The sequence below is a fragment of the Schistocerca gregaria genome, chromosome X (assembly GCF_023897955.1).
Source record: "Schistocerca gregaria isolate iqSchGreg1 chromosome X, iqSchGreg1.2, whole genome shotgun sequence".
NCBI classification, from domain to species: Eukaryota; Metazoa; Arthropoda; class Insecta; order Orthoptera; family Acrididae; genus Schistocerca; species Schistocerca gregaria.
The window spans coordinates 156,608,570-156,635,755 of record NC_064931.1 but is presented as its reverse complement, the minus strand read 5'-3'; the positions used below and the strand labels follow the sequence as shown (position 1 = coordinate 156,635,755).

Below are 27,186 nucleotides of genomic sequence, written 5' to 3'. Positions count from 1 at the left end.
TAACCCGCCAAGGTCGCTGATGTTCCACTTGTCGCAGCCATCGTGGATTTTCCGTTGCTCAAAGTGCATATTATGCCGGTTTACGTTACCGCTGTTGGTGAATGACGCTTGGTCGCTAAATGGAACGCGTGCAAAAAATCTGTCATCGTCCCGTAATTTCTCTTGTGCCCAGTGGCAGAACTGTACACGACGTTCAAAGTCGCCGCCATGCAACCATGCAATTCCTGGTGCATATAAATATGGTACGGATGCAATCAATGTTGATGTAGCATTCGCAACACCGACGTTTTTGAGATTCTCGATTCTCGCTCAATTTCTCTGCTACTGATGTGCGGATTAGCCGCGACAGCACCTAAAACACCTACTTTGGCATCATTTGTTGCAGGTCGTGGTTGACGTCTCACATGTGGCTGAACACTTCTTGTTTCCTTAAGTAACGTAACTATCCGGTGACCGGTCCGATCACTTGGATGATGTCGCCCAGGATACCGAGCAGCATACATAGCACACGCTCGTTGGGCACTTTGATCACAATAGCCATACATCAACACAATATCAACCTTTTCCGCAATTGTTAAACGGTCCATTTTAACACGGGTAATGTATCACGAAGCAAATACTGTCCGCACTGGCGGAATTTTACGTGATACCACGTACTTATACGTTTGTGACTATTACAGCGCCATCTATCACAAAGCGAAAAAAGTGGTCCCACTAAAACATTCATATTTTTCTACTTTCTACACGAATATGTAGGGGTTCCTATTAAAAAAAAACCGCAGTTGATATCGGTTTGACCTATGAAGCGCCATCTAGCGGGCCAACCATAGCGCCATCTGGTTTCCCCCTTCAAGCTAGACAAGTTTCGGTCTTTGTAGTTTTTTCGTTTGACGCTTATTTCGTGAGATATTTGGCCCGGTCACTATCAATGGACCACCCTGTATATGTGCCACTAGACAGATGTCTATAGAGTCAAAACAATCATTAGCAGGCATCGTCAGTCAACTGCTGTGCTCCAGTTGTTAGGCTTTATCAAGTATGCAGAGCTCTACCTGGACAGGCTTGTAACTGATACTGCAGCACCAAAAAGTAATTAATATAGAGTAATGAAATTTCCAGAATACATTTGTCTAGGTGATGTATTTAAAGTGATCAACATTGGAAGATCACAAATTAATATAAGCCATTGCAAATGTGAAATGCTGGTTCGTTAATAACTGGTGTAACCGCCAGATTGTTGACTGCAAGCATGCAAATATGCATGCATTGTGTTGTACAGGTGCTAGAAGTCAGTTTGTGGGACGGAGTTCCATGCGCATTGCACTTGGTCGGTCAATACAGGGACGGTTGGTGCTGTTTGTGCATGACATCTACATCTACATTCATACTCCGCAAGCCACCCAACGGTGTGTGGCGGAGGGCACTTTACGTGCCACTGTCATTACTGTTCCAGTCGCATATGGTTCGCGGGAAGAACGACTGTCTGAAAGCCTCCGTGCGCGCTCGAATCTCTCTAATTTCACATTCGTGATCTCCACTGGAGGTATAAGTAGGGGGAAGCAATATATTCAATACCTCATCCAGAAACGCACCCTCTCGATACCTGGCGAGCAAGCTACACCGCGATGCAGAGCGCCTCTCTTGCAGAGTCTGCCACTTGAGTTTGCTAAACATCTCCGTAACGCTATCACGGTTACCAAATAACCCTGTGACGAAACGCGCCGCTCTTCTTTGGATCTTCTCTATCTCCTCCGTCAACCCGATTTGGTACGGATCCCACACTGATGAGGAATACTCAAGTATAGGTCGAACGAGTGTTTTGTAAGCCACCTACTTTGTTGATGGACAACATTTTCTAAGGACTGTCCCAATGAATCTCAACCTGGTACCCGCCTTACCAACAATTAATTTTATATGATCATTCCATTTCAAATCGTTCCGCACGCATACTCCCAGATATTTAACAGAAGTAACTGCTACCAGTGTTTGTTCCGCTATCATATAATCATACAATAAAGGATCCTTCTTTTTATGTATTCGCAATACATTACATTTGTCTATGTTACGGGTCAGTTGCCACTCCCTACACCAAGTGCCTATCCACTGCAGATCTTCTTGCATTTCGCTACAATTTTCTAATGCTGCAACTTCTCTGTATACTACAGCATCATCCGCGAAAAGCCGCATGGAACTTCCGACACTATCTACTAGGTCATTTATATATATTGTGAAGAGAAATGGTCCCATAACACTCCCCTATGGCACGCCAGAGGTTACTTTAACGTCTGTAGACGTCTCTCCATTGATAACAACATGCTGTGTTCTGTTTGCTAAAAACTCTTCAATCCAGCCACACAGCTGGTCTGATATTCCGTAGGCTCTTACTTTGTTTATCAGGCGACAGTGCGGAACTGTATCGAACGCCTTCCGGAAGTCTAGGAAAATAGCATGTACCTGGGAGCCTGTATCTAATAATTGCTGGGTCTCATGAACAAATAAAGCAAGTTGGGTCTCACACGATCGCTGTTTCCGGAATCCATGTTGATTCCTACAGAGTAGATTCTGGGTTTCCAAAAACGACATGATACTCGAGCAAAAAACATGTTCTAAAATTCTACAACAGATCGACGTCAGAGATATAGGTCTATAGTTTTGCGCATCTGCTCGACGACCCTTTCTGAAGACTTGGACTACCTGTGCTCTTTTCCAATCATTTGGAACCTTCCGTTCCTCTAGAGACTTGCGGTACACGGCTGTTAGAAGGGGGGGGGGGGGGGAGTTCTTTCGCGTACTCTGTGTAGAATCGAATTGGTATTCCGTCAGGTCCAGTGGACACAGGAGTTGTCGTTCCGATGATGCCCCTTATGTGATCGATTGGAAACATATCTAGTCGAGCAGACCAAGACAGCATCTCGACATTCTATAGAATATGTTGGGTGACAACAGCGGTATGTGGGCGAGCGTTATCCTGTTATAAAACACCCTCTGGAATGCTGTTCATGGATGACAGCACAACAGCTCGAATCATCAGATTGAAGTGCTGATTTGCAGTCAGGGTGCGTGGGCTAACCAGGAGAGTGGTCCTGCTCTTAAACGAAATTACACCCCAGACAATAATTCCCGGTGTAGGTCCAGTGTGTCTAGCACGCAGACAAGTTGGTTGCAGGCCCTCAACTGTCCTTCATGTGATCAACACACAGCCATCACTGGCACCGAGGTAGACCCAGCTTTCATCAGAAAACACAACAGACCTCCGTCCTGCCCTCCAATGAGCTCTCGCTTCACACCACTCAAGTCACAAATGGCGGCGATTTGGGGTTAGTGGTATGCACGCTACACGGCGCCTGGCTCAGAGCTCTACTCGAAGTATCGTATTTGTAACAATTCGATGTCATTGTGGTGACAACTGCTGCTCAGATTGCTGCTACAGATGCAGTTCAATGCGCCAGAGCCATACACCGATCACCGTGGTAATGCATCTTGGAAGTGCCACTTGGCCATCCGGAGCCCTGTCGTCTGGCTACAGTACATTCTCGTGACCACCACTTCCAGTAGTCATGTACATTGGCACACAAGGAACATACAAGTTCTCATAGCCCCATTACATGACCTCATTCAAATTGAGTGAGGTACGGATAATGGCGTTTTTGTCGCCTTAAAGGCTTTCTTGACTAACATTAGCTCTATGCCCCCCCCCCACCCCCTCCCCAGATCCAGTGTGAAATTCTGGCATTATATGGACGAAGTGTCACATCCAGTCTTAGGGAAATGGTGCCGAAAATTCGACCAAGACCGAACAAATGGAGTTGATGCCAATCGGGAAGTAAGGCCATCAATGTTGACCACAGCTGATAATGTGGAGGCATTCATGGGTCCGATTTCCAGCAATCGTTGATTTTCCTATGATGAGCACTTTAGTGGCTCAGTGACAGAGGAACGGATTTCTATTGTCCAGGAATTTGAATGGTTTGTAGAACTTCCTGGCTGTTCTGTACAGAGACTTGATAACTATATTGAAAAAAATAGTTCCATATATCTGTGTCACTTCGAAGTATAGTGTAGCATTCAGTAAAAGTTATTTGGCCTGCCTTAATAATGTAGAACTTACATTAGGAACTCCCTTCATAAATATGCGAGTCAACCCTCTCCACTGCTTCCCCCCCCCCCCCCCTCACCTACCTTTCATTTGACCCGTAACTCGTGGTAGTCAGGTAGCATGCTAAGAAGAGAGAGATCACCCCTCCCCCCCCCCCCCCCCCCCTACTTATAGTTCCTTTTTCTTCTCACAATGTTTGCTAATGTGAAAATGCTGATTGATGCCATTAAAACTTAGGGCCGCCTATTGTGTCCACTGGTGTAATGAGTTGCATGAACACACTAGAAAACGTCAAATACTATAGAGGGATTAAAATGTAAACGTATTTTATTTACAATATATTTGATATAAAACATATGTAACTTTGTATCCTGTAATCTCTCTCTCTCTCTCTCTCTCTCTCTCTCTCTCTCTCAAAACATGAACACACACACAGTATGTTCACCTGGCCTGACCTTTCAGTTGTCCCAGAAGTTCATCTCACTATTGCAAAAAAAGCTATGTTAAAAAATTTAAAAAAATACTTTTATGCAGAAAAAAAATTATTTGAATCTCTCATGCGATGAACACCCATACTCACCAATACAGTCAAACATATGAAGTTTAAATTTTATAGTCTCTGCTTGAAATAAGTTCTTGCAATAACATAGAGGCAGCAAAGAAAGTTAAAACAGTTATATAGGAAATTGTGAAGTCCGAAAGCAGCTAGATATTCTCCCCAATGGTTTTCTTAAGTCTTTAATATTAAATAAGTGTAGAAATTAGTGAAAACTGTTGTACATTCATGATACAAAGATTTTCCATGTCTGTTGATGTTGACGTTTGTCCAGGTTACATGGCTCAGCCCGTGAGCAGCCCCAACCATGTCCTATACTGAGCTCGAACATGGTTACCAGGGGCTGAGAAATTCAAGGAACCCTCTTTACTGCGAAGAACCAGAAGGTGCTGGTGGTGGTGGTGCTGGTGGTGGGGTTGGTGTTGGCGTTGGTGTTAGTGCTGGTGGTGGAGTTAGAGCTGTGAAAACGTGGGTAAGTGTCAACAATTTTATTGTCGCAGTACAATTAAACATATAATACATAGTACATAAGTAATTGTTATGAAGTTAGGAATACCTTATGGAATTACTCAACGTTTTATGTAGAATTTACATGTAATGCACGCATTTTTTTAATCTCAAAGTTGTTGTTAATTACTTGTTATTCCATCTTCCTCTTGGATGCTTCACTGGTGATGACTAAACAATATATTTCAAAACTAGACATTTATCAGTTAAGGAAACGTGATAAGTAATACAGTGAAAATCATGTAAATCAGCAGAGTAAAATAAGAAATAGAAATTAATATTTGGGTAGAAGGCTTACTAACGTGAGTAGAGTACAATGATTTGTAGTTGGAAAATTATGTATGATATTATTGAACAGCAGACTCTGTTGTAGAATGATACACTGTATGGTGACAGTTTTGCTTCTTTCTACTTTCAGCCCTTCTTGGGATCATGTGCCAATTTCAAATCTTTATCTTTCTTTGTTCCTTTCTTTTTCTTCTTGTGTCTTTCATTGTTTCACTGTGGTTCTTTTTCATTTTTTCAGACCATTTTCTGTTTGTTTTCTAGTCATTCTAGCCTTCTAGACCTTTCATTTTTGAAACTTCCGCCCCTAAACATTTCTCTCCATTACTATTATATCTTCATGTACGTATATACTCTGCAAGTCACTATACAGTGCATGACAGATGGTACCTAGTGAAGCTGTTATACTCAAATTAAATTATTTTACGACTGACATTTCAGCGAATAGAATGGTAGGGGCCAGCCGCCATCCAGTCATAGTTCGTTCTCGAACACCACGTGCTTGCTGTGTTGTCATTTTTGTATGTACCAGGTGGCTATAATTAAAGTGCAGATACTAACAGAGGATCCTTTTGCATTGTAACTGTCGTATAGCAGCAAAAATGGTAGGTATGCTAATTATTAATGTTCTAATCGTTAATCTTGAACAGATTAAAGCTGGAAGTTAATGGTTCCAATTTTGGCCACCAGGTGCAAATCTGGCACTGTGAATGCAGGAAAAATGTTTCCCTAAATAATGGATTAGGAACTGGTTGTGGGCAGAACAGGTCAAACAACTGAAAAAGGCATAATGTTGATTTTATTATTAATCCTCTTGCATGAAAATAATGGTTTCTGCACAGTTGCACTCTTCCAAAGCAGGAATCACATGCTGTACAATGTCGTCTTAAGAATGTGTGGATGTCACAGTACACCTCTAAGTGTGTTAAAAGAAGATCGGACTGAAAATTAAGGTACTTACGAATCCACAACACAAAGTCACATACTGGGAGTGCAGTGGCTCTTCATGCATAACACGGCCTTTGACAGTACCGCAGCATCAACTTTTCACTGTATTCACTGCACCATGTTGTGGACAATGTACAGTCGTGGACAAAACGAGCGAGGTCTCTCGCCTTTACGTTATGCTTATCCGCATAGCTTTAAAATCTTCTACACAGCGTAACAGACAAGGCAACGAAGTGCTATCAACATACTACACTCCCGGAAATTGAAATAAGAACACCGTGAATTCATTGTCCCAGGAAGGGGAAACTTTATTGACACATTCCTGGGGTCAGATACATCACATGATCACACTGACAGAACCACAGGCACATAGACACAGGCAAAAGAGCATGCACAATGTCGGCACTAGTACAGTGTATATCCACCTTTCGCAGCAATGCAGGCTGCTATTCTCCCATGGAGACGATCGTAGAGATGCTGGATATAGTCCTGTGGAACGGCTTGCCATGCCATTTCCACCTGGCGCCTCAGTTGGACCAGCGTTCGTGCTGGACGTGCAGACCGCGTGAGACGACGCTTCATCCAGTCCCAAACATGCTCAATGGGGGACAGATCCGGAGATCTTGCTGGCCAGGGTAGTTGACTTACACCTTCTAGAGCACGTTGGGTGGCACGGGATACATGCGGACGTGCATTGTCCTGTTGGAACAGCAAGTTCCCTTGCCGGTCTAGGAATGGTAGAACGATGGGTTCGATGACGGTTTGGATGTACCGTGCACTATTCAGTGTCCCCTCGACGATCACCAGAGTTGTACGGCCAGTGTAGGAGATCGCTCCCCACACCATGATGCCGGGTGTTGGCCCTGTGTGCCTCGGTCGTATGCAGTCCTGACTGTGGCGCTCACCTGCACGGCGCCAAACACGCATACGACCATCATTGGCACCAAGGCAGAAGCGACTCTCATCGCTGAAGACGACATGTCTCCATTCGTCCCTCCATTCACGCCTGTCGCGACACCACTGGAGGCGGGCTGCACGATGTTGGGGCGTGAGCGGAAGACGGCCTAACGGTGTGCGGGACCGTAGCCCAGCTTCATGGAGACGGTTGCGAATGGTCCTCGCCGATACCCCAGGAGCAACAGTGTCCCTAATTTGCTGGGAAGTGGCGGTGCGGTCCCCTACGGCACTGCATAGGATCCTACGGTCTTGGCGTGCATCCGTGCGTCGCTGCGGTCCGGTCCCAGGTCGACGGGCTCGTGCACCTTCCGCCGACCACTGGCGACAACATCGATGTACTGTGGAGACCTCACGCCCCACGTGTTGAGCAATTCGGCGGTACGTCCACCCGGCCTCCCGCATGCCCACTATACGCCCTCGCTCAAAGTCCGTCAACTGAACATACGGTTCACGTCCACGCTGTCGCGGCATGCTACCAGTGTTAAAGACTGCGATGGAGCTCCGTATGCCACGGCAAACTGGCTGACACTGACGGCGGCGGTGCACAAATGCTGCGCAGCTAGCGCCATTCGACGGCCAACACCGCGGTTCCTGGTGTGTCCGCTGTGCCGTGCCTGTGATCATTGCTTGTACAGCCCTCTCGCAGTGTCCGGAGCAAGTATGGTGGGTCTGACACACCGGTGTCAATGTGTTCTTTTTTCCATTTCCAGGAGCGTATGCACAAGCGTGAAACTGAAAAACTACTTTGTCAGACTATTTTCAGTCATGCGGAAGACTATATTAATGCTGATTAGTGTGTTAAACACAACCTTAAATATAAGATATAAATGAAAGAAGGAACGCTAATTAGTAGGGACTGTATTAATAAAAATGAATTTCAGCTTGTCGAGATAACATAACTGTTGTACTAAGGCAAAGTACCCCATATCGTTACGAAATAGCAAGATATTATGCGCATTCGGTGGCAAAACTGTCTGTGTCAACGTTCAATGCGCGAAGATTCATAAGAAATTTAGTTAAAGATCATTCATTGGCACACGTAAGTCAATTCAATTATTGACAGAAGCGGGTAGTAGTAGGCAGTAACAAGAATGAAATTCCACAAGAGTTTCATATTGGCATCCACAGGGCGCCGCTACAGAATAAACGTAGCAATAAAACGTATTGGGGGCGCGAGAATTTCTTAAAATTGCTTTCCTGGTAGCCTATCTGCCTCCATCGACCGAAAACAAATCAGACCTCCCTTGCAGTAGCAAACACCTTTCACTACGCTAGCAGACAACCCAGGTAAAAAGCCCTCTATTATTACCCCAGACATGAATAAGCCGGTAATTTCGCAATGAAAATGGCAAAATGATCAGAAAGCTCTGTGCAACAGAAACTGCAGAACTCAAAAAACATTGATTTTCTACCTTTATGTCAGCGCTTATGTGACAATGAAAGATTACCGTCAAACCTCCTTGCTTAGAGACGCCAAATGAAAGTTGATGTCGTCAAGCCCTGAATGAAAATTGCGCAACGGATAACTGGGGAGGGGAGCTTGAGAGCGCTACCTACAACAGAGAGCGTGCTCTTTCTGTACGATACTAGGCAAGGGGTTGGAAGGATCACACGCTGATGTGTGGCCCTCTGCATTCTTTTATTTTAAATGAAGTCCTTTAACTTGACTCTTATGTGATTTTTAGGGTATGTTAAAGATTGATGACAATTGATTACCTAATTATTTTAAACATTATCACTCAACAGCGATTGCAGCAATTGTTCCAGTTGACAGATATTACAATTTTACAACTTACAGCTCGGGTACATCATATACTAATCTGCTCGCACATTTATCGGGCAAGACGGAATTGCGTTGGCCAAATGTATCTCACCAAAGTCTCCCAATATTTTATATGGGACATCCACTATGTGAGGAGGTTAACAGGCAAACTGAGGACCAGATACATTAACACAGGTGGTCAAATTTCCGAAATTAAACGAGAACATTCATTTCCTTACACAAACCGAAGCTGGAAATGAAAGAATTAGTGCAAATATTCAAATATCTCTCTTCTACGCGTGAACATCGAGACAGACGCACTGAGGGCACGTCTGCTCACTTACCCGTCTTCTGTAACACTCCCAGAATATCGCGGGCACCCGGATGTCTTCCTGGGCCCCGGTGGAGGGGATGGTCGAACAACTTGGCCGTGACCAACCTCTCCACCCAAAATCTTGTGACACTGGAACGTCTCTGACTTTGACCTGCCTGTGCTGTCTCTCTGATCCCCTAACCAGGAATGAGGTTGGCACTACTATACTACGGAACTACTTCCCAACTAAGATTTGGCCACGCTGGAAACGTGGGAAGAGAATTAGGAAAGTTCATGTGCAGAGTCACATTCACGTACAACAAATGCATAATACACGACACATATAAATAGGTATTATGAATGCTGACACATTTCTTTCCATCCGTCCACATGGGTTCCGTTGCACCCGCGGCCGGCCGCGTCGTACAATAAAATTGGTGGCGGAACCGCCTCCGTTTGTATTTCCCGGTGCGAGGGAGCAGCGAAACCTGCTGCTTATGGAGCGGAAACTACTGTACAGTTTCATCACCCCATGCGTGGATAGAAAGAAATGATCCGGAATGTTCTTCTCATGGGAAGACAATTCAGGTTCATTTCTTTTAGCAATGTTATGTTCTATGCTTACGTAAAAAAGAAAAATGAAAACAATTGCAAACAATAGTTTGTGCTGTAGAAAAGGTTAAAAAAATATGCAACGTCCTGCTCTCTTGCATGAACGAATATTCTCACTACGAACGGAGCAACTATGGGACCACTTGGCATAAGGAGATGGCATTTAAACAAGATAGCAAGTGAATAACATATGAAATGTCTAAATTAACATCCTAGCCAAACAAGTGATGACCATTCAAAATCATTCATCTTGTGATGAAAATTTAAGTTAAAATGAACCACAGAAATGTCATTTCTAAAATCAGATGGTGCTGCCATGCACATGTAAAAATCTAAGTGAAAAGTGCAAGATCAACTAATAAATGCAATAATGTAAAAATAATTAATGAAAGAATTTACGTTAAAATGAACCAAAGAAATGTTATTTGTAAAATCAAATGGTGCTGACATACACCTAAAAATGTAATTGCAAAGTGCAAAATCAGAAATCATTGCGATGATACTAAAATAATTAAGTAATGCATGAAATTGAGAGTGGTAATTGGAAAACCATTAATGTAGTAATGATAACGTCGTAATCTGTCACTAAACCTGTGGTTGACTAGTGGAATTAGCCAAGAAAGCTGTGCATCTTTGTCCTTGATTGGAGGAGCTGACGCGTCTGCTTCCCATTAATTTATACTGGAATTTCCCGAATCGGGATTAAATGAAATGTTGACAGGTTACCTTAACTGCTAAAATGCAGAGTCCATAGACAAAAAGATACGGCCAAACTTTCAGGAAACATTCCTCACACACAAAGAAAGAAAATATGTTATGTGGAGGTGTGTCCGGAAACGCTTACTTTCCATGTTAGAGCTCATTTTATTACTGCTCTTCAAATCACATTAATCATGGAATGGAAACACACAGCAGCAGAACGTACCACCGTGACTTCAAACTCTTTGTTACAGGAAATGTTCAAAATGTCCTCCGTTAGCGAGGATACATGCATCCCCCTACGTCGCATGGAATCCCTGATGCGCTGATGCAGCCCTGGAGAATGGCGTATTGTATCACAGCCGTCCACAATATGAGCACGAAGAGTCTCTACATTTGGTACCGGGGTTGCGTAGACAAGAGCTTTCAAATGCCCCCATAAATGAAAGTCAAGAGGGTTGAGGTCAGGAGAGCGTGGAGGCCATGGAATTGGTCCGCCTCTACCAATCCATCGGTCACAGAATCTGTTGTTGAGAAGTGTACTAACACCTCGACTGAAATGTGCAGGAGCTCCATCGTGCATGAACCACACGTTGTGTCGTACTTGTAAAGGCACATGTTCTAGCAGCACAGGTAGAGTATCCCGTATGAAATCATGATAACGTGCTCCATTGAGCGTAGGTGGAAGAACATGGGGCCCAATCAAGACATAAGCAACAATGCCTGCCCAAACGTTCACAGAAAATCTGTGTTAATAACGTGATTGCACAATTGCGTGCGGATTCTCGTCAGCCCACACATGTTGATTGTGAAAATTTACAATTTGATCACGTTGGAATGAAGCCTCATCCGTAAAGAGAACATTTGCACTGAAATGAGGATTGACACATTGTTGGATGAACCATTCGCAGAAGTGTACCCGTGGAGGCCAATCAGCTGCTGATAGTGCCTGCACACGCTGTACATGGTACGGAAACAACTGGTTCTCCTATAGCACTCTCCATACAGTGACGTGGTCAACGTTACCTTGTACAGCAGCAACTTGTCTGACGCTGACTTTAGGGTTATCGTCAACGGCACGAAGAATTGCCTCGTCCATTGCAGGTGTCCTCGTCGTTCTACGTCTTCCCCAGTCGCGCGTCATAGGCTGGAATGTTCCGTGCTCCGTAAGACGCCGATCAATTGCTTCGAACGTCTTCCTGTCGGGACACCTTCGTTCTGGAAACCTGTCTCGATACAAACGTACCGCGCCACGGCTATTGCCCCGTGCTAATCCATACATCAAATGGGCATCTGCCAACTCCGCATTTGTAAACATTGCACTGGCTGCAAAACCACGTTCGTGATGAACAGTTACCTGTGGATGCTACGTACTGATATGCTTGATGCTAGTACTGTAGAGCAATGAGTCGCATGTCAACACAAGCACCGAAGTCAACATTACCTTCCTTCAATTGGGCCAACTGGCGGTGAATCGAGAAAGTATAGTACATACTGACGAAACTAAAATGAGCTCTAACATGGAAATTAAGCGTTTCCGGACACATGTCCGCATAATAGCTTCTCTTTTTTTGTGTGTGATGAATGTTTCCTGAAAGTTTGGTCGTACCTTTTTGTAACACCCTGTATATATTGTAACTCGTCAAACACTTTAGCTCCTCTCTGGGACCCTTATTTCACTCGTCAACACGTAAATAACCAAATATACAAAATAATGCACAAGTACACACACACACACACACACACACACACACACACACACACACACATAGAAATGAACTCGTTGACACCCTATTATTCTTCAGTTTTGTCACACGGTAGTTTCACTGGGTATTTCTGTGGGTGCTGGGGTGGACGTCTCTTCTAAAGGCGACTTGGAGGATAGGCTACTAGGGAACCACAACACTGAAATGGGGAGCTGGCGGCGGCGTTGAGTGTAACGTCCGTTGTCTCGCCCAGGTTGTTTTGTCTATAGAGCAGCCCGCAACGTTGCCTCTCGCCCAGTTCCATCTTCTGCTGTACTGTAACGACGCGTATGACTCAACGATTTTTGGTTTGAAATATGACCATGTGCAGACTTAGTCACCTACGTCGTTTACAAAACACTTCAAAAAAATTATGTAACTTCTTTCAAAGTTCTCTATAAAAGATTCTTGAACGAAACTGTAATTAAAACACGTTGAGTCGTTTGTGCAAAATTTACGTCATTCAGTCCAACTGGTTTGCGCAAACTTTTTAAATTTAGATGTTGTTTGTTTCTTCTTGGAAATTATATTCTTGCAAGTTATTTTATTTTTCCCATGTTAAAATCAGACTGTAAAACCTTTAAGATTCAAAAAATCGAAATCAAACTCTTCTGAAAATTAATATCGTGGAAAAATTCAGTAATAATTCTTCCTCAGTATAACTCTTCATAAATAATTCTCGAACACGTATTTACGCTTTAGAGCACACACTGTTTTATTGTCTTCGTATATGCTACATACAGACTCGACAAAACAGAACTGAACGAAATACAACATGAACGAAACATTCTGTGACGTCATTACAATGGAAAATTACAGATTTTCATTTATTTGAATGTTGGAGGTTCGACGCAACAACCCGGTCACAGGATCTTCTGTTGCCCTTCGGCCGTTGACCCGCGACGTCTAGTGGCCAGCAATTTTCTTTCTGGTTCCGGCAGGGAAGATACTGTTTCCGCGAGTTACGCTGCTCTCTCCAAACATGATACATACAAAACAAAAATACAAAACTTACAAACTTATCAAAATCTTACAAATACATAAACAAAACACTAAATTAAACTTATATTTACTGCGTCCATACAATGGGGGTGGTTCGACGTTGGAGATTTGCAGGACATCGCTGTTCCTCGGCCCTGTCTCGTTATCGACAAGCCAGCGTGGCAGTTGTCTGCATATTGTGGAGGGATGCGTCTGACGACACACGCCCCCTTCTTCGCTGCATCGTCTCCTGATTGCTATCAGCCGGTGCGTGTGGTATTGGCAACACGCCCCCTTCTGCTGGTACGCGTCAGTGGCGAGACACGCCCCCTTTCTGCTGGTGCGCGTCAACGGCGAGACACGCCCCCTTCTTCTGGTGCTTGTAGTGTAACGACGTAAGTTTTGTATAAATGATTTTGTTTTGACATATGACCATATGCAGACTTAGTCACCTACGTCAGTTACAGAACACTTCAAAATTATTTAAATTCTTTTTAAAGTTGTTTCTGAATGGTTCTTGAACGAAACCGTAATTAAAACACCATTTGAGTCGTATGAGCAGAATTATGTCACTCAGTCCAGTTGGTTTGCGCAAACTTTTAGATGTCGTTTGTTTCTTCTCAGAAATTATATTAATGTAAGTTATCTGCTTTAATAAATATTAAACACATATTAAATAAACTTTTAAGACTCAAACTCGCGATGAACGTTGTCAAAAATTAATAATCTTGTCAAATAAATCAGTAATACTTCTTCCTTAATATAATTCTTCATAAATAAATTCTCGGAACACGTATTTAAACTTTTGTAGTATTCACTAGTTTATTATCTTCATATATGCTACATATAGACGTGAACATGAGCCTTGACAAGATAGGACTGAGCATTAACAACATGATTAAACTTTCTATGACGTCATTGTTGTAGAAACATTACAAATTCTTATTTTTTTCAGTTTTTAGAAGCACGACGCAACAGTTGGGTTTCAGGATCTTCTGTTGCTCTTTGGCTGTCGACCCGCGACGTATAGTGGCCAGCAATTTGCTCTCTCGTACCGGCAGTGAAGATGTCTCCGTTCGTTGCGCCGCCCTCTCCGTACATGACACATAAAAATAAATACAGAACTTTAGATAATTCACAAACATTACAAATATTACAAAATACATAAACAAAACACTAAATTAAACTTACATTCACATGCAAACTGGGCTGACACTGGTGGATGGGTGACGCTTCAATTTCGCGTCCCACTACATGCTGTATGCCAATGGTGAGACACGCTCCCTTCTGCGTCCGGCGGCGTCTAATGTTGGTGCGGCGCACGTATGTGTTTCGTGTACCGTCAGACAGCAAGTGGATGCCCTATTTGCTGCGCGTCCCCAGTTTGGCGCAGGTGCGCAGCGTTATTCGTTGCCGGGCGGCGTTGAGTGTCTAGGCAGTGGGCGTTGCCTTACTGCGGCCGTCTGGGCGAGAGCCGCATCGGGTTCGGTGACCTAGCCCGGCATGCGTCACGTGTTCCCTTTCGCTCGTCAGGTGACTGGCGCGGGGGGGATGCACCGGCTCTCAGCTGGCTACTGCGAGGGTCTCGTGAGCCGCCGTTGCCGCTGTTCTGGCAACTGCGTGCGCTGCTGCCGCCCTTACACGCTCGACGTAGACGCCTGGTGTGAGCTGGGGTGCCGTGTACTCGCGGCGTACTACCTCCCCGGAGAAACTTGTGACATGTTTCCACAAAGCTTACCTATCTTATTTTCTTATACAGGGTGTTACAAAAAGATAAGGCCAAACTTTCAGGAAACATTCCTCACACACAAATAAAGAAAAGATGTTATGTGGACATGTGTCCGGAAACGCTTAATTTCCATGTTAGAGCTCATTTTAGTTCCGTCAGTATGAACTCTACTTCCTCGATTCACCGCCAGTTGACCCAATTGAAGAAAGGTAATGTTGACTTCGGTGCTTGTGTTGACACGCGACTCATTGCTCTACAGTACTAGCATCAACAGGTTAGTGTTCATCACGAACGTGGTTTTGCAGTCAGTGCAATGTTTACAAATGCGGAGTTGGCAGATGCTCATTTGATGTATGGATTAGCACGGGGCAATAACCGTGGCGCGGTACGTTTGTATCGAGACAGATTTCCAGAACGAAGGCGTCCCGACAGGAAGTCGTTCGAAGCAATTGATCAGCGTCTTAGGGAGCACGGAACATTCTGGCCTATGACTCGCGACTGGGGAAGACCTAGAACGACGAGGACACCTGCAACGGACAAGGCAATTCTTCGTGCAGTTGACGATGACCCTAATGTCAGCGTCAGAGAAGTTGCTGCTGTACAAGGTAACGTTGACCACGTCACTGTATGGAGAGTGCTACGGGAGAACCAGTTGTTTCCGTACCATGTACAGCGTGTGCAGGTACTATCAGCAGCTGATTGGTCTCCACGGGTACACTTCTGCGAATGGTTCATCCAACAATGTGTCAATCCTCATTTCAGTGCCAGTGTTCTCTTTACTGATGAGGCTTCATTCCAACGTGATCAAATTGTAAATTTTCACAATCAACATGTGTGGGCTGACGAGAATCCTCACGCAATTGTGCAATCACGTCATCAACACAGATTTTCTGTGAACGTTTGGGTAGGCATTGTTGCTTATGTCTTGATTGGGCCCCATGTTCTTCCACCTACGCTCAATGGAGCACGTTATCATGATTTCATACTGGGTACTCTACCTGTGCTGCTAGAACATGAGGCTTTACAAGTACGACACAACATGTGGTTCATGCACGATGGAGCTCCTGCACATTTCAGTCGAAGTGTTCGTACACTTCTCAACCACAGATTCTGTGACCTATGGATTGGTAGAGGCGGACCAATTCCATGGCCTCCACGCTCTCCTGACCTCAACCCTCTTGACTTTCATTTATGGGGCATTTGAAAGCTCTTGTCTATGCAATCCCGGTACCAAATGTAGAGACTCTTCGTGCTCGTATTGTGGACGGCTGTGATAAGATACGCCATTCTCCAGGGCTGCATCAGGGCATCAGGGATTCCATGCGACGGAGGGTGGATGCATGTATCCTCGCTAACGGAGGACATTTAAAACATTTCCTGTAACAAAGTGTTTGAAGTCACGGTGGTACGTTCTGTTGCTGTGTGTTTCCATTCCATGATTAATGTGATTTGAAGAGAAGTAATTAAATGAGCTCTAAGATGGAAAGTAAGCGTTTACGGACACATGTCCACATAACATATTTTCTTTCGTTGTGTGTGAGGAATGTTTACTGAAAGTTTGGCCGTACCTTTTTGTAACACCCTGTATACATAACAAGGCCGTCCAGGCAAGACAAAATTATGTGACTATTCCTAGATTACTAAAGCTACAACATTGACCCAAGATAAATATGAACTGATTTCTCTATTGACAATAAGCACAGCTAGTCATGAAAATAATGAAGTTGAAATGGTTCCTAGTTATGACCGGAGTCACAGATGTGCAATAATAAATACGTCGTTGAGGCATATAAAACAAAATATTTCTGCCAGTGTGGCATGACATTGTTGACAGTTACAACACATATATTGGAAATAAGATCAAAATGGTGTCAGGTGGTTTTGGAAAAATTCCATCACCAATCTACTCTATGTTTAGTTCAAAGTTACTCCCACAACTACCAAGAAATATTGAACTGAGCCAACTACTTCTACTCTACTCGATGTAGCATTTAGGCGTGATTACATGAAAAATGCCTCTGCCTAATACTTAGGCCGTCTTCATCGTGTTGCTACGCACATGTAATACAAATCACCAACTCGTCTACATGTGTCTAAGATACGTACATGGAGTTACTGTTAAAGGATAAATTAAGCATAAAATTCAGTGGGCGCCCGTTTTACACTAAGGGCAAAATAAAACAAAATATTGTCATGGAACGACACAATACTATACCAGCTTTACCACAGTTGTTCTGTGTTGGCCTCTTAAAGGTTTCCAGCCTGTGATTACATGGTTACCCTTATTTCGTTTTGTCAGTGGGATGTTGGGAATGAATTACCGGTGTTTTAGCAGATCTTTGTTTCCTGCACTCATTGATTCGCTCTTTCCTTCGGCTCTGTAGGTATATTTCACACACACATAAATATGTATTCTTATTAGGGGTATTAGATCACCAACATTTAAAGCACACGGTTCTAACAGTATATTAGCTTACACTCATCATTTAAAAGGTATTTAATTTTTGAGATGTATGTATACTCCCTGTTCCATTTATTTGTTTCTGGTTTCTATTGGCGTTGTTAATCGCCTGCCTCTTGATTTTATCCTCGGTTCAAATGGCTCTGAGCACTATAGGACTTAACTTCTGAGGTCATCAGTCCCCTAGAACTTACAACTACTTAAACCTAACTAACCTAAGGACATCACACACATCCATGCCCGAGGCAGGATTCGAACCTGCGCCCGCAGCAGTCGCGCGGTTCCATACTGTAGCGCCTAGAACCGCTCGGCCACTCTGGCTGGCAAAGAAACAATTGACTCAGTGGACCAGTTTACTTGCCAGTGGTGGACTATTTGTGATCAGAGTGTTGTGTTAACTGTGACCTTCGCTGTTTACGTTTGACCTTGCCTATTGCCTACGCCAACAGGAGATGCGTTATTATTTTTATGTTATCCACAGCTTAATGTTCGTGATGTGGTGCAACCCACGACTCTTCCTCGTTCGTATTGTTTCTATTTGCAATGCGTTCGGGTGTACGACGCGTCGTACACGGAATGGTCCCATATACAAATTAAAAAAATTATCAAGGTTAAACAGATCAGTGACGTCTGTCTCTCCTGGTCCACGTTCGAAATCTAGGTTCACATTCTCTCCTTCGAGAGTGAATGTTACGCAGTTTAGGCGGAAATCTATGCACGCCTAGTGTGCACACTGAAAGTCGATGCCGAGGATTACTTCCACAGCAAGCGACGGAATCACCAAGAAAACTACTGTGAATGATCGTGACTGAGAGGTGCAGTCGACAGTACCTGTCGCTTTACATCTACAGATCTACCTTGCTCTGCGCCACTTACTTTCTAACGTTGCAACGGCAGTGACAGCCACTCGCGATCTGTACATCTTTGTACAGTCATCCGGAATGTTTATCGTAATAACAAAATACTGTTATTAGCCAGTAAATTTAGTAGGATAATAAACGGCGACATAGCTACCAAATGAATTCTACAATGTTTCGAATTCTCCCTTAGACTCGCCACAGACAGAAAACCTTAATTAGCCGAAGTGTTTCTTAAGCTAGCTAGCAATGGGAATGCTCACACTTCTAAATCGCGCTGGCATTAATACTGGGATCTGAATTACCACCCGTATAGGCAAGTGGACTTTATTTGCATTCCTGTAAACGTGATTTGGATCTAAAGCGTAGCTACTACACTCCTGGAAATTGAAATAAGAACACCGTGAATTCATTGTCCCAGGAAGGGGAAACTTTATTGACACATTCCTGGGGTCAGATACATCACATGATCACACTGACAGAACCACAGGCACATAGACACAGGCAACAGAGCATGCACAATGTCGGCACTAGTACAGTGTATATCCACCTTTCGCAGCAATGCAGGCTGCTATTCTCCCATGGAGACGATCGTAGAGATGCTGGATGTAGTCCTGTGGAACGGCTTGCCATGCCATTTCCACCTGGCGTCTCAGTTGGACCAGCGTTCGTGCTGGACGTGCAGACCGCGTGAGACGATGCTTCATCCAGTCCCAAACATGCTCAATGGGGGACAGATCCGGAGATCTTGCTGGCCAGGGTAGTTGACTTACACCTTCTAGAGCACGTTGGGTGGCACGGGATACATGCGGACGTGCATTGTCCTGTTGGAACAGCAAGTTCCCTTGCCGGTCTAGGAATGGTAGAACGATGGGTTCGGTGACGGTTTGGATGTACCGTGCACTATTCAGTGTCCCCTCGACGATCACCAGAGATGTATGGCCAATGTAGGAAATCGCTCCCCACACCATGATGCCGGGTGTTGGCCCTGTGTGCCTCGGTCGTATGCAGACCTGAATGTGGCGCCCACCTGCACGGCGCCAAACACGCATACGACCATCATTGGCACCAAGGCAGAAGCGACTCTCATCGCTGAAGACGACATGTCTCCATTCGTCCCTCCATTCACGCCTGTCGTGACACAACTGGAGGCGGGCTGCACGATGTTGGGGCGTGAGCGGAAGACGGCCTAACGGTGTGCGGGACCGTAGCCCAGCTTCATGGAAACGGTTGCGAATGGTCCTCGCCGATACCCCAGGAGCAACAGTGTCCCTAATTTGCTGGGAAGTGGCGGTGCGGTCCCCTACGGCACTGCGTAGGATCCTACGGTCTTGGCGTGCATCCGTGCGTCGCTGCGGTCCGGTCCCAGGTCGACGGGCACGTGCACCTTCCGCCGACCACTGGCGACAACATCGATGTACTGTGGAGACCTCACGCCCCACGTGTTGAGCAATTCGGCGGTACGTCCACCCGCCCTCCCGCATGCCCACTATACGCCCTCGCTCAAAGTCTGTCAACTGCACATACGGTTCACGTCCACGCTGTCGCGGCATGCTACCAGTGTTAAAGACTGCGATGGAGCTCCGTATGCCACGGCAAACTGGCTGACACTGACGGCGGCGGTGCACAAATGCTGCGCAGCTAGCGCCATTCGACGGCCAACACCGCGGTTCCTGGTTTGTCCGCTGTGCCGTGCGTGTGATCATTGCTTGTACAGCCCTCTCGCAGTGTCCGGAGCAAGTATGGTGGGTCTGACACACCGGTGTCAATGTGTTCTTTTTTCCATTTCCAGGAGTGTATTAATGTGCTGATGTATCGACTGCAACTAGAACATTTCGAATAAAGAGTTGGGGGAATTACTTATACGGCCCTCATCTTCAGTAACTGTCGTAGCTACACTCCTGGAAATGGAAAAAAGAACACATTGACACCGGTGTGTCAGACCAACCATACTTGCTCCTGACACTGCGAGAGGGCTGTACAAGCAATGATCACACGTACGGCACAGCGGACACACCAGGAACCGCGGTGTTGGCCGTCGAATGGCGCTAGCTGCGCAGCATTTGTGCACCGCCGCCGTCAGTGTCAGCCAGTTTGCGTGGCATACGGAGCTCCATCGCAGTCTTTAACACTGGTAGCATGCCGCGACAGCGTGGACGTGAACCGTATGTGCAGTTGACGGACTTTGAGCGAGGGCGTATAGTGGGCTTGCGGGAGGCCGGGTGGACGTACCGCCGAATTGCTCAACACGTGGGGCGTGAGGTCTCAACAGTACATCGATGTTGTCGCCAGTGGTCGGCGGAAGGTGCACGTGGCCGTCGACCTGGGACCGGACCGCAGCGACGCACGGATGCACGCCAAGACCGTAGGATCCTACGCAGTGCCGTAGGGGACTGCACCGCCACTTCCCAGCAAATTAGGGACACTGTTGATCCTGGGGTATCTGCGAGGACCATTCGCAACCGTCTCCATGAAGCTGGGCTACGGTCCCGCACACCGTTAGGCCGTCTTCCGCTCACGCCCCAACATCGTGCAGCCCGCCTCCAGTGGTGTCGCGACAGGCGTGAATGGAGGGACGAATGGAGACGTGTCGTCTTCAGCGATGAGAGTCGCTTCTGCCTTGGTGCCAATGATGGTCGTATGCGTGTTTGGCGCCGTGCAGGTGAGCGCCACAATCAGGACTGCATACGACCGAGGCACACAGGGCCAACACCCGGCATCATGGTGTGGGGAGCGATCTCCTACACTGGCCGTACACCTCTGGTGATCGTCGAGGGGGCACTGAATAGTGCACGGTACATCCAAACCGTCATCGAACCCATCGTTCTACCATTCCTAGACCGGCAAGGGAACTTGCTGTTGCAACAGGACAATGCACGTCCGCGTGTATCCCGTGCCACCCAACGTGCTCTAGAAGGTGTAAGTCAACTACCCTGGCCAGCAAGATCTCCGGATCTGTCCCCCATTGAGCATGTTTGGGACTGGATGAAGCATCGTCTCACGCGGTCTGCACGTCCAGCATGAACGCTGGTCCAACTGAGGCGCCAGGTGGAAATGGCATGGCAAGCCGTTCCACAGGACTACATCCAGCATCTCTACGATCGTCTCCATGGGAGAATAGCAGCCTGCATTGCTGCGAAAGGTGGATATACACTGTACTAGTGCCGACATTGTGCATGCTCTGTTGCCTGTGTCTATGTGCCTGTGGTTCTGTCAGTGTGATCATGTGATGTATCTGACCCCAGGAATGTGTCAATAAAGTTTCCCCTTCCTGGGACAATGAATTAACGGTGTTCTTATTTCAATTTCCAAGAGTGTATTTTCGTTGTTAGGACTTTGTCACCTAAATCGCTAAAAATGTAACCGTACTAGTCTCCCTTTCTTGACCGTCTATCTGTCTACCAAACCTTTAAAACCCGTTTACATCGAGTACGGGCAGACATAATAAGCGGAAATGTATCGCACTTCCTGCGGTATACGGTCCCTTGGCGGTGTAAAAAAAAGTGAGCTACTATGTCAACGGCCGTTGTATGGTGACAGTTTTACTTCTTTCTGCATTCAGCCCTTCTTGGGACCAGATACGGCCGTTTACGTAAAGAAAATTTACGGGAAAGGTCAGCTCTAAGAACTATGTGACCAAACTGCTTAGGTCATCAGTCCCCTGGACCTAGAACTACTTAAACCTACCTAACCTAAGGACATCACACACATCCATGATCGAGGTAGGTTTCCAACCTGCGACTGAAGCAGCCGCGCGGTTTGTGACTATAGCGCCTAGAACCGCTCGGCCACCGCTCCCGGCAAAACCCTTTTCACCTCATGTATGATGATAATATATACTGCCTAGTGAGGATAAACTGTATTCGCCAGCAACTCAGATCTTTTGATCATGGAACTTTTACGAAACTACATTATAATTTTGTTCGAAGTCGTCTGCAATATCCACTTATAAACACCCTATGAACGTTGTATGCGACATACACTTCTGAAGACGCTGGCAGATACTGCAGTATCATAACAAGTAAAAATTTATTGTTATCGTTCCATGCATGACACTTTATTTTAGTATCAATTTAAGCACCTAGGTGTTTGTCTGTGGCTGAAAATGATGAACAAAAAAGAAATAAACAGCAATCAGCTTCGATGTTCAAATCAAATGTAACTCATATGTCGCAGTTACAACATAATTTCGTTGTTACATCTACACGACTACATCTACAGGATTTCTGTGCAACCCAGACTTACGTGCCTGGAAGAGGGTTCATCGGACTATCTTCGAACTATTTCTCTACCGCCCCACTATTTAACAGCGTGCGGGAAAAAGGACCGCATAAATCTTTTCTCACGAGCCCTGAATTACATTATTGCTATGGTTATTTCTTCCTGTGTAAGTTCCCGAGAAAATAATGTTTTGGTATTCAGAACATGTTGGTGATTGAAATTTCGTGAAAAGATCTCGCGGCAACGAAAAACGCTTTTGTTTTCATGAATGTCACCCCAACTCGCTTATCAAATCTGGAACGCTCTCTCCCCTATTTCGTGACATTACAAATCGTGCTACCGTTCCTTGCACGTTTCTGGCGTGCACCGTCAATCCCGTCTGTCAAGGATCCCATACCGCGCAGGAATACTACAGCAGTGGATGCGCGGGCAAACGTAGTGTAGGCAGTTTTTTCAGGAGACCTGTTGCATATTCTTAGTGTGCGGCCAATAAAACTCAATCTTTCGTTTGCCTTCCCCACAAAAGTATGTTTGCGATCGTTCTAGTTTAAGTTTTACTGCGTACTGAGATGGTTCAAATGGTTCTGAGCACTATGGGACTTAACATCTGAGGTCATCAGTCCCCTAGACTTAGAATTACTTAAACCTAACTAACTTAAGGGCATTACACACATCCATGCCCGAGGAAGGACTCGAACCTGCGACCATTTCAGTAGCGGGGTTCCGGACTGAAGCGCCTAGAACCGCTCGGCCACAACGGCCGGCTGTACTGAGATAAATTGACAGTATTTCGGCTTGTGTTTTGTCATATAACCGAAAGTTAATTATTGTTACTGGACGCAGCTTTCGTATTTAATGCATTCCTCATTCAACAGAATACACTCCTCGTACACTCCACGTAACTGTTTCAAAGTATTAAATTGTTACTGATGTTACCAAGTTGCAGTGGTCATCTAAACTTGCCGTTTTGAAACAAAGGAAAAATTAGCGAAATATGGCGACTAAGAAGCGGACTATCCAAAAAAACATTTCCGGTTCAAGTCGTTGCAGTAGGTCTGCTACACAGTAACGTAAATTAGGAGCAAAGTCCATTAATAGATCGTTATCAGGAAAACCAGCCCTCATAATGCAAACTGCCATTACAAGAACGAAAGTTTCCAAACATGTCAATGAGTAGTCGAGGCAAGTGGACGCATTCTGTTTACTGAATCGCAACGCACGCCACTTACGGGGGGACCCGCCAGGTGTCATACCCCGGTCTTGGTGAAACTTCGCTCAGTGACAGAGGGGACAAAATAAGCGAACACGTGTGTCTGCTTATTTGCATACAAATGGCTCTGAGCACTATGGGACTTAACATCTGTGGTCATCAGCCCCCCAGAACTTAGAACTACTTAAACCTAAGTAACCTAAGGACATCACACACATCCATGCTCGAGGCAGGATTCGAACCTGCGACCGTAGCAATCGCGCGGTTCCGGACTGAGCGCCTAGAACCGCTAGACCACCGCGGCCGGCTCTCTGCATACACTCGACCGCTTCTGAGAAAACGGCGGTCAGAGTTTTCAATGCGCTGTTGATATCGTGTAGATACCGTTTAGCGTGTAGGGATTGAAATGAAGCGTTGGCTCAGCGGCTACCGTCGCACCTTCAGAACTTTGCGCTGCGAGTTCGAAACCCGGTTGTTCCTTTTTTTTCTCCCCTCACTCTGAATTATTTACGAATTTTTATTCCAATTTATGTTGAAACAATGTTGTCAAATTATTTACAGTGTAATGAAAGAAGTTAAAAAAATAAACGAATGAGAAAATGTGAAATATTTGTGAATGTCCTTGCAACCTTACAGGTTGTAAGGAGGTTCAAAAATATTTTACATTATTCTCTCATTCGTTTATTATTATTTTTTTTAATTCATTAACTATACGGAAAGATAGACGAATAACGACAACATTATTTCAACATAAATTGGAAAAAAACATTTGTAGATAATTCTGATAGAGAGGGAGGAAAAAATAATAATAAAAAAACCAATATGGTCTCGAACTCGGGAATCAAAGTTAAGAAGGAACGGCGATAGCCACTGAGCCACCGTTTCAGTTGCATTCTCGTGTGGAAAAGGTAATCTACTCCAAAGTAACAGCGCGTTGATAACTTTGACCGTCGTTTTCTCGGAAACGGTCGAGTGTCTGCAGATAAGCCGAAACACATGTTCGCTTATTTTCTCCTTTCCTTCACGAGTTCCCCTCGTTAGTCGGGTCGCTTATTACGCCCGGCGAGAACTATGTATGCCTCAGAGTAAAATGCGCCACTTGGAAACACGGTGAGCGAGGATAAACACGTTTTCCTTCTTAAAAGGCAACCTTCTACAGCTAAAATTCACGGAGTGTTCTTCAGGTTGTCTGAGATTTTTCAGAAATGTTTCTTGCGTTAGGCCTGTAGTATATGCATAACGTAAACATTTCATTTCATGTAACATTTATCGGGATAAGACATGACAAGAGCGTACCAGTCCTTTCTGAGAAAAATTACAGCTTCGAAGTTGCTTCACTATGTAATGACACGGTTACGGGCTTGCGATCTTTCGTTTATGCCATCGATTTCCGTGTTACACATACTTGGCCACTGCGTTGTGGTTGCGGTCGTGGAGGAGGCAGTCTGTTTCCTACTAGCACTGTTTTCGCAGCAGATATTAACCGCGACGAATCATTCAGTCAACGCTAAATGGCCCATCTGACTGAGGCAGACAAGAGCGCTATAATAGCAGTCCATACAGAGGGATCTTCAAATGGCTATATAGAAAGAAATATGGGTCAACACAAGTCGACGGTAGCCAGGTGGATTAGACGAAAGGAAGAGGGTGGTAACCTGAATGGAAGGCCTCATGGGAAACTCAGGATCGGCAGATAAGCCGTTTCAGTGAGAATCACTTATTTGTCAACGCACGACAAATTCAGCAGACTTTGGATCTCAGCCTGCCGGTGTGGCCGAGCGGTCTGGAACTGCGCGACCGCTACGGTCGCAGGTTCGAATCCTGTCTCGGGCATGGATGTGTGTGATGTACTTAGGTTAGTTAGGCTTAAGAAGTTCTAAGTCTAGGGGACTGATGAACTCAGATGTTAAGTCCCATAGTGCTCAGAGCCATTTGAACCATTTTTTGGGTCTCAGTGTTAGCAGTAAGACCGTCACTCGTCTAAGGGAAGGTGGACTGAGAGCAAGAAGCGCTGCTGTGAAAGAGACATTGACTGTTTCCCACAGAGAAGCCCCCCCCCCCCCCCCCTTGCTTTTGCTGCTGAAAATGCCGGTTTTGGAGGCGAGTGATTTTCACGGACAAAGAAGTTTATTCTACGGCATCAACCGGAAAAGTATTTGTTTGCCGGCCAAAAGGTGCTAGGTATAATCAAAAATATATTTACAGTTACCGAAGGAGAGTCAGGGAATCGGTAACGGTATTGTAATGGATATCGGCCGAAGGCTGTGGGCTCCTGTGGGAAGTGGAAGGAAGACTCGATACGCGCAATTACATATAAACTCTGGAGAACGTGATGTTGCCTTCTGTGACAGCAAGATTTGGCGAAGATCAGATCATGTTCCAACAAGATCGCTCGCCTATTCGTATGTCACGTGTGGTTAAGTGGTGGTTCGACGGCCATAGTAATATTACTGTAATGGAATGGCCACCTAAAGGAGCTGACATGAACCCCATTGAGAATATTTGGGCAGAAATGGTCTGAGTAATACGGGAAAAGGGACAGGCACCGTCGACTCGCCGACAACTTTCTGATGTGATTCATGACGCTTGGAATGAGTTTCTTGAATCTCCTAGTTATGTGACTAGAGTTGTGGGCTCCGTGCCCAACAGACTTCGAGCCGTTGTGGAAGCTGAAGGAGGCTATGCGCGATACCGAGCAGCATGAGTAGCGGTTTTTTTTTTTCCTTCAGCCCTTAACCAATCTGCTGCAACAGATGTTTCAAGTTTTTTTTCTTTTTTTAAACAGATGTATATTTTATATAATTTTAAGGAAACGCTGTAAGTAGAATCTGGACAAAAAAATTAATTCACAACAAGATATGTAATATTTAATTTGCTAAGAGAAGAAATACTCACGTTATATATTCATGCAGTCTCTAAGAAATACATGACACGCGTGTATATGCAAGAAGGGTAAAAAGCAATTCAGCACAGATGAAAAGTATTGAGGCGAAGGTCTCCGATGAAGGCGTAACTGGAGAGCGAAGGTTGGGCTAGAAGTTGAGGTAAGGAGGCCCGAAAAAGAAGAGAAAAATCAAATACCCAATAGACTTGGAGCCGATGTCGCAGCAGAGGGTGGTGGTTAGTACATGCGATTCGGAGCAACAATAGAAGAATAGTTTTATTTACTGATTTTTGAGGCTTTATTTTCTGACGGCTAAACAGTGCTGCTTCCTGAGACCCACTATTTGTCCACGTGTGGCTAAAC

At 45.1% G+C, this 27,186-nt stretch overlaps 1 protein-coding gene across 18 annotated transcripts in view; it reads left to right on the top strand.

The window, feature by feature from the left end:
- LOC126297424 (inositol hexakisphosphate and diphosphoinositol-pentakisphosphate kinase) overlaps positions 1 to 27,186 on the top strand; it is a 507,792-nt gene that overhangs the window by 88,959 nt on the left and 391,647 nt on the right. For 11 of the 18 annotated variants that reach the window (XM_049988233.1, XM_049988228.1, XM_049988227.1 and 8 more), the window contains exon 2: positions 4,927 to 5,124. In XM_049988233.1, coding sequence (XP_049844190.1) covers positions 4,960 to 5,124 — 165 coding nt within the window. In that variant the 5' untranslated portion in view covers positions 4,927 to 4,959. Of the gene's footprint in view, positions 1 to 4,926; positions 5,125 to 27,186 lie in introns of those variants that run through there. The other 7 variants (XM_049988235.1, XM_049988234.1, XM_049988229.1 and 4 more) reach the window with 2 other exon arrangements.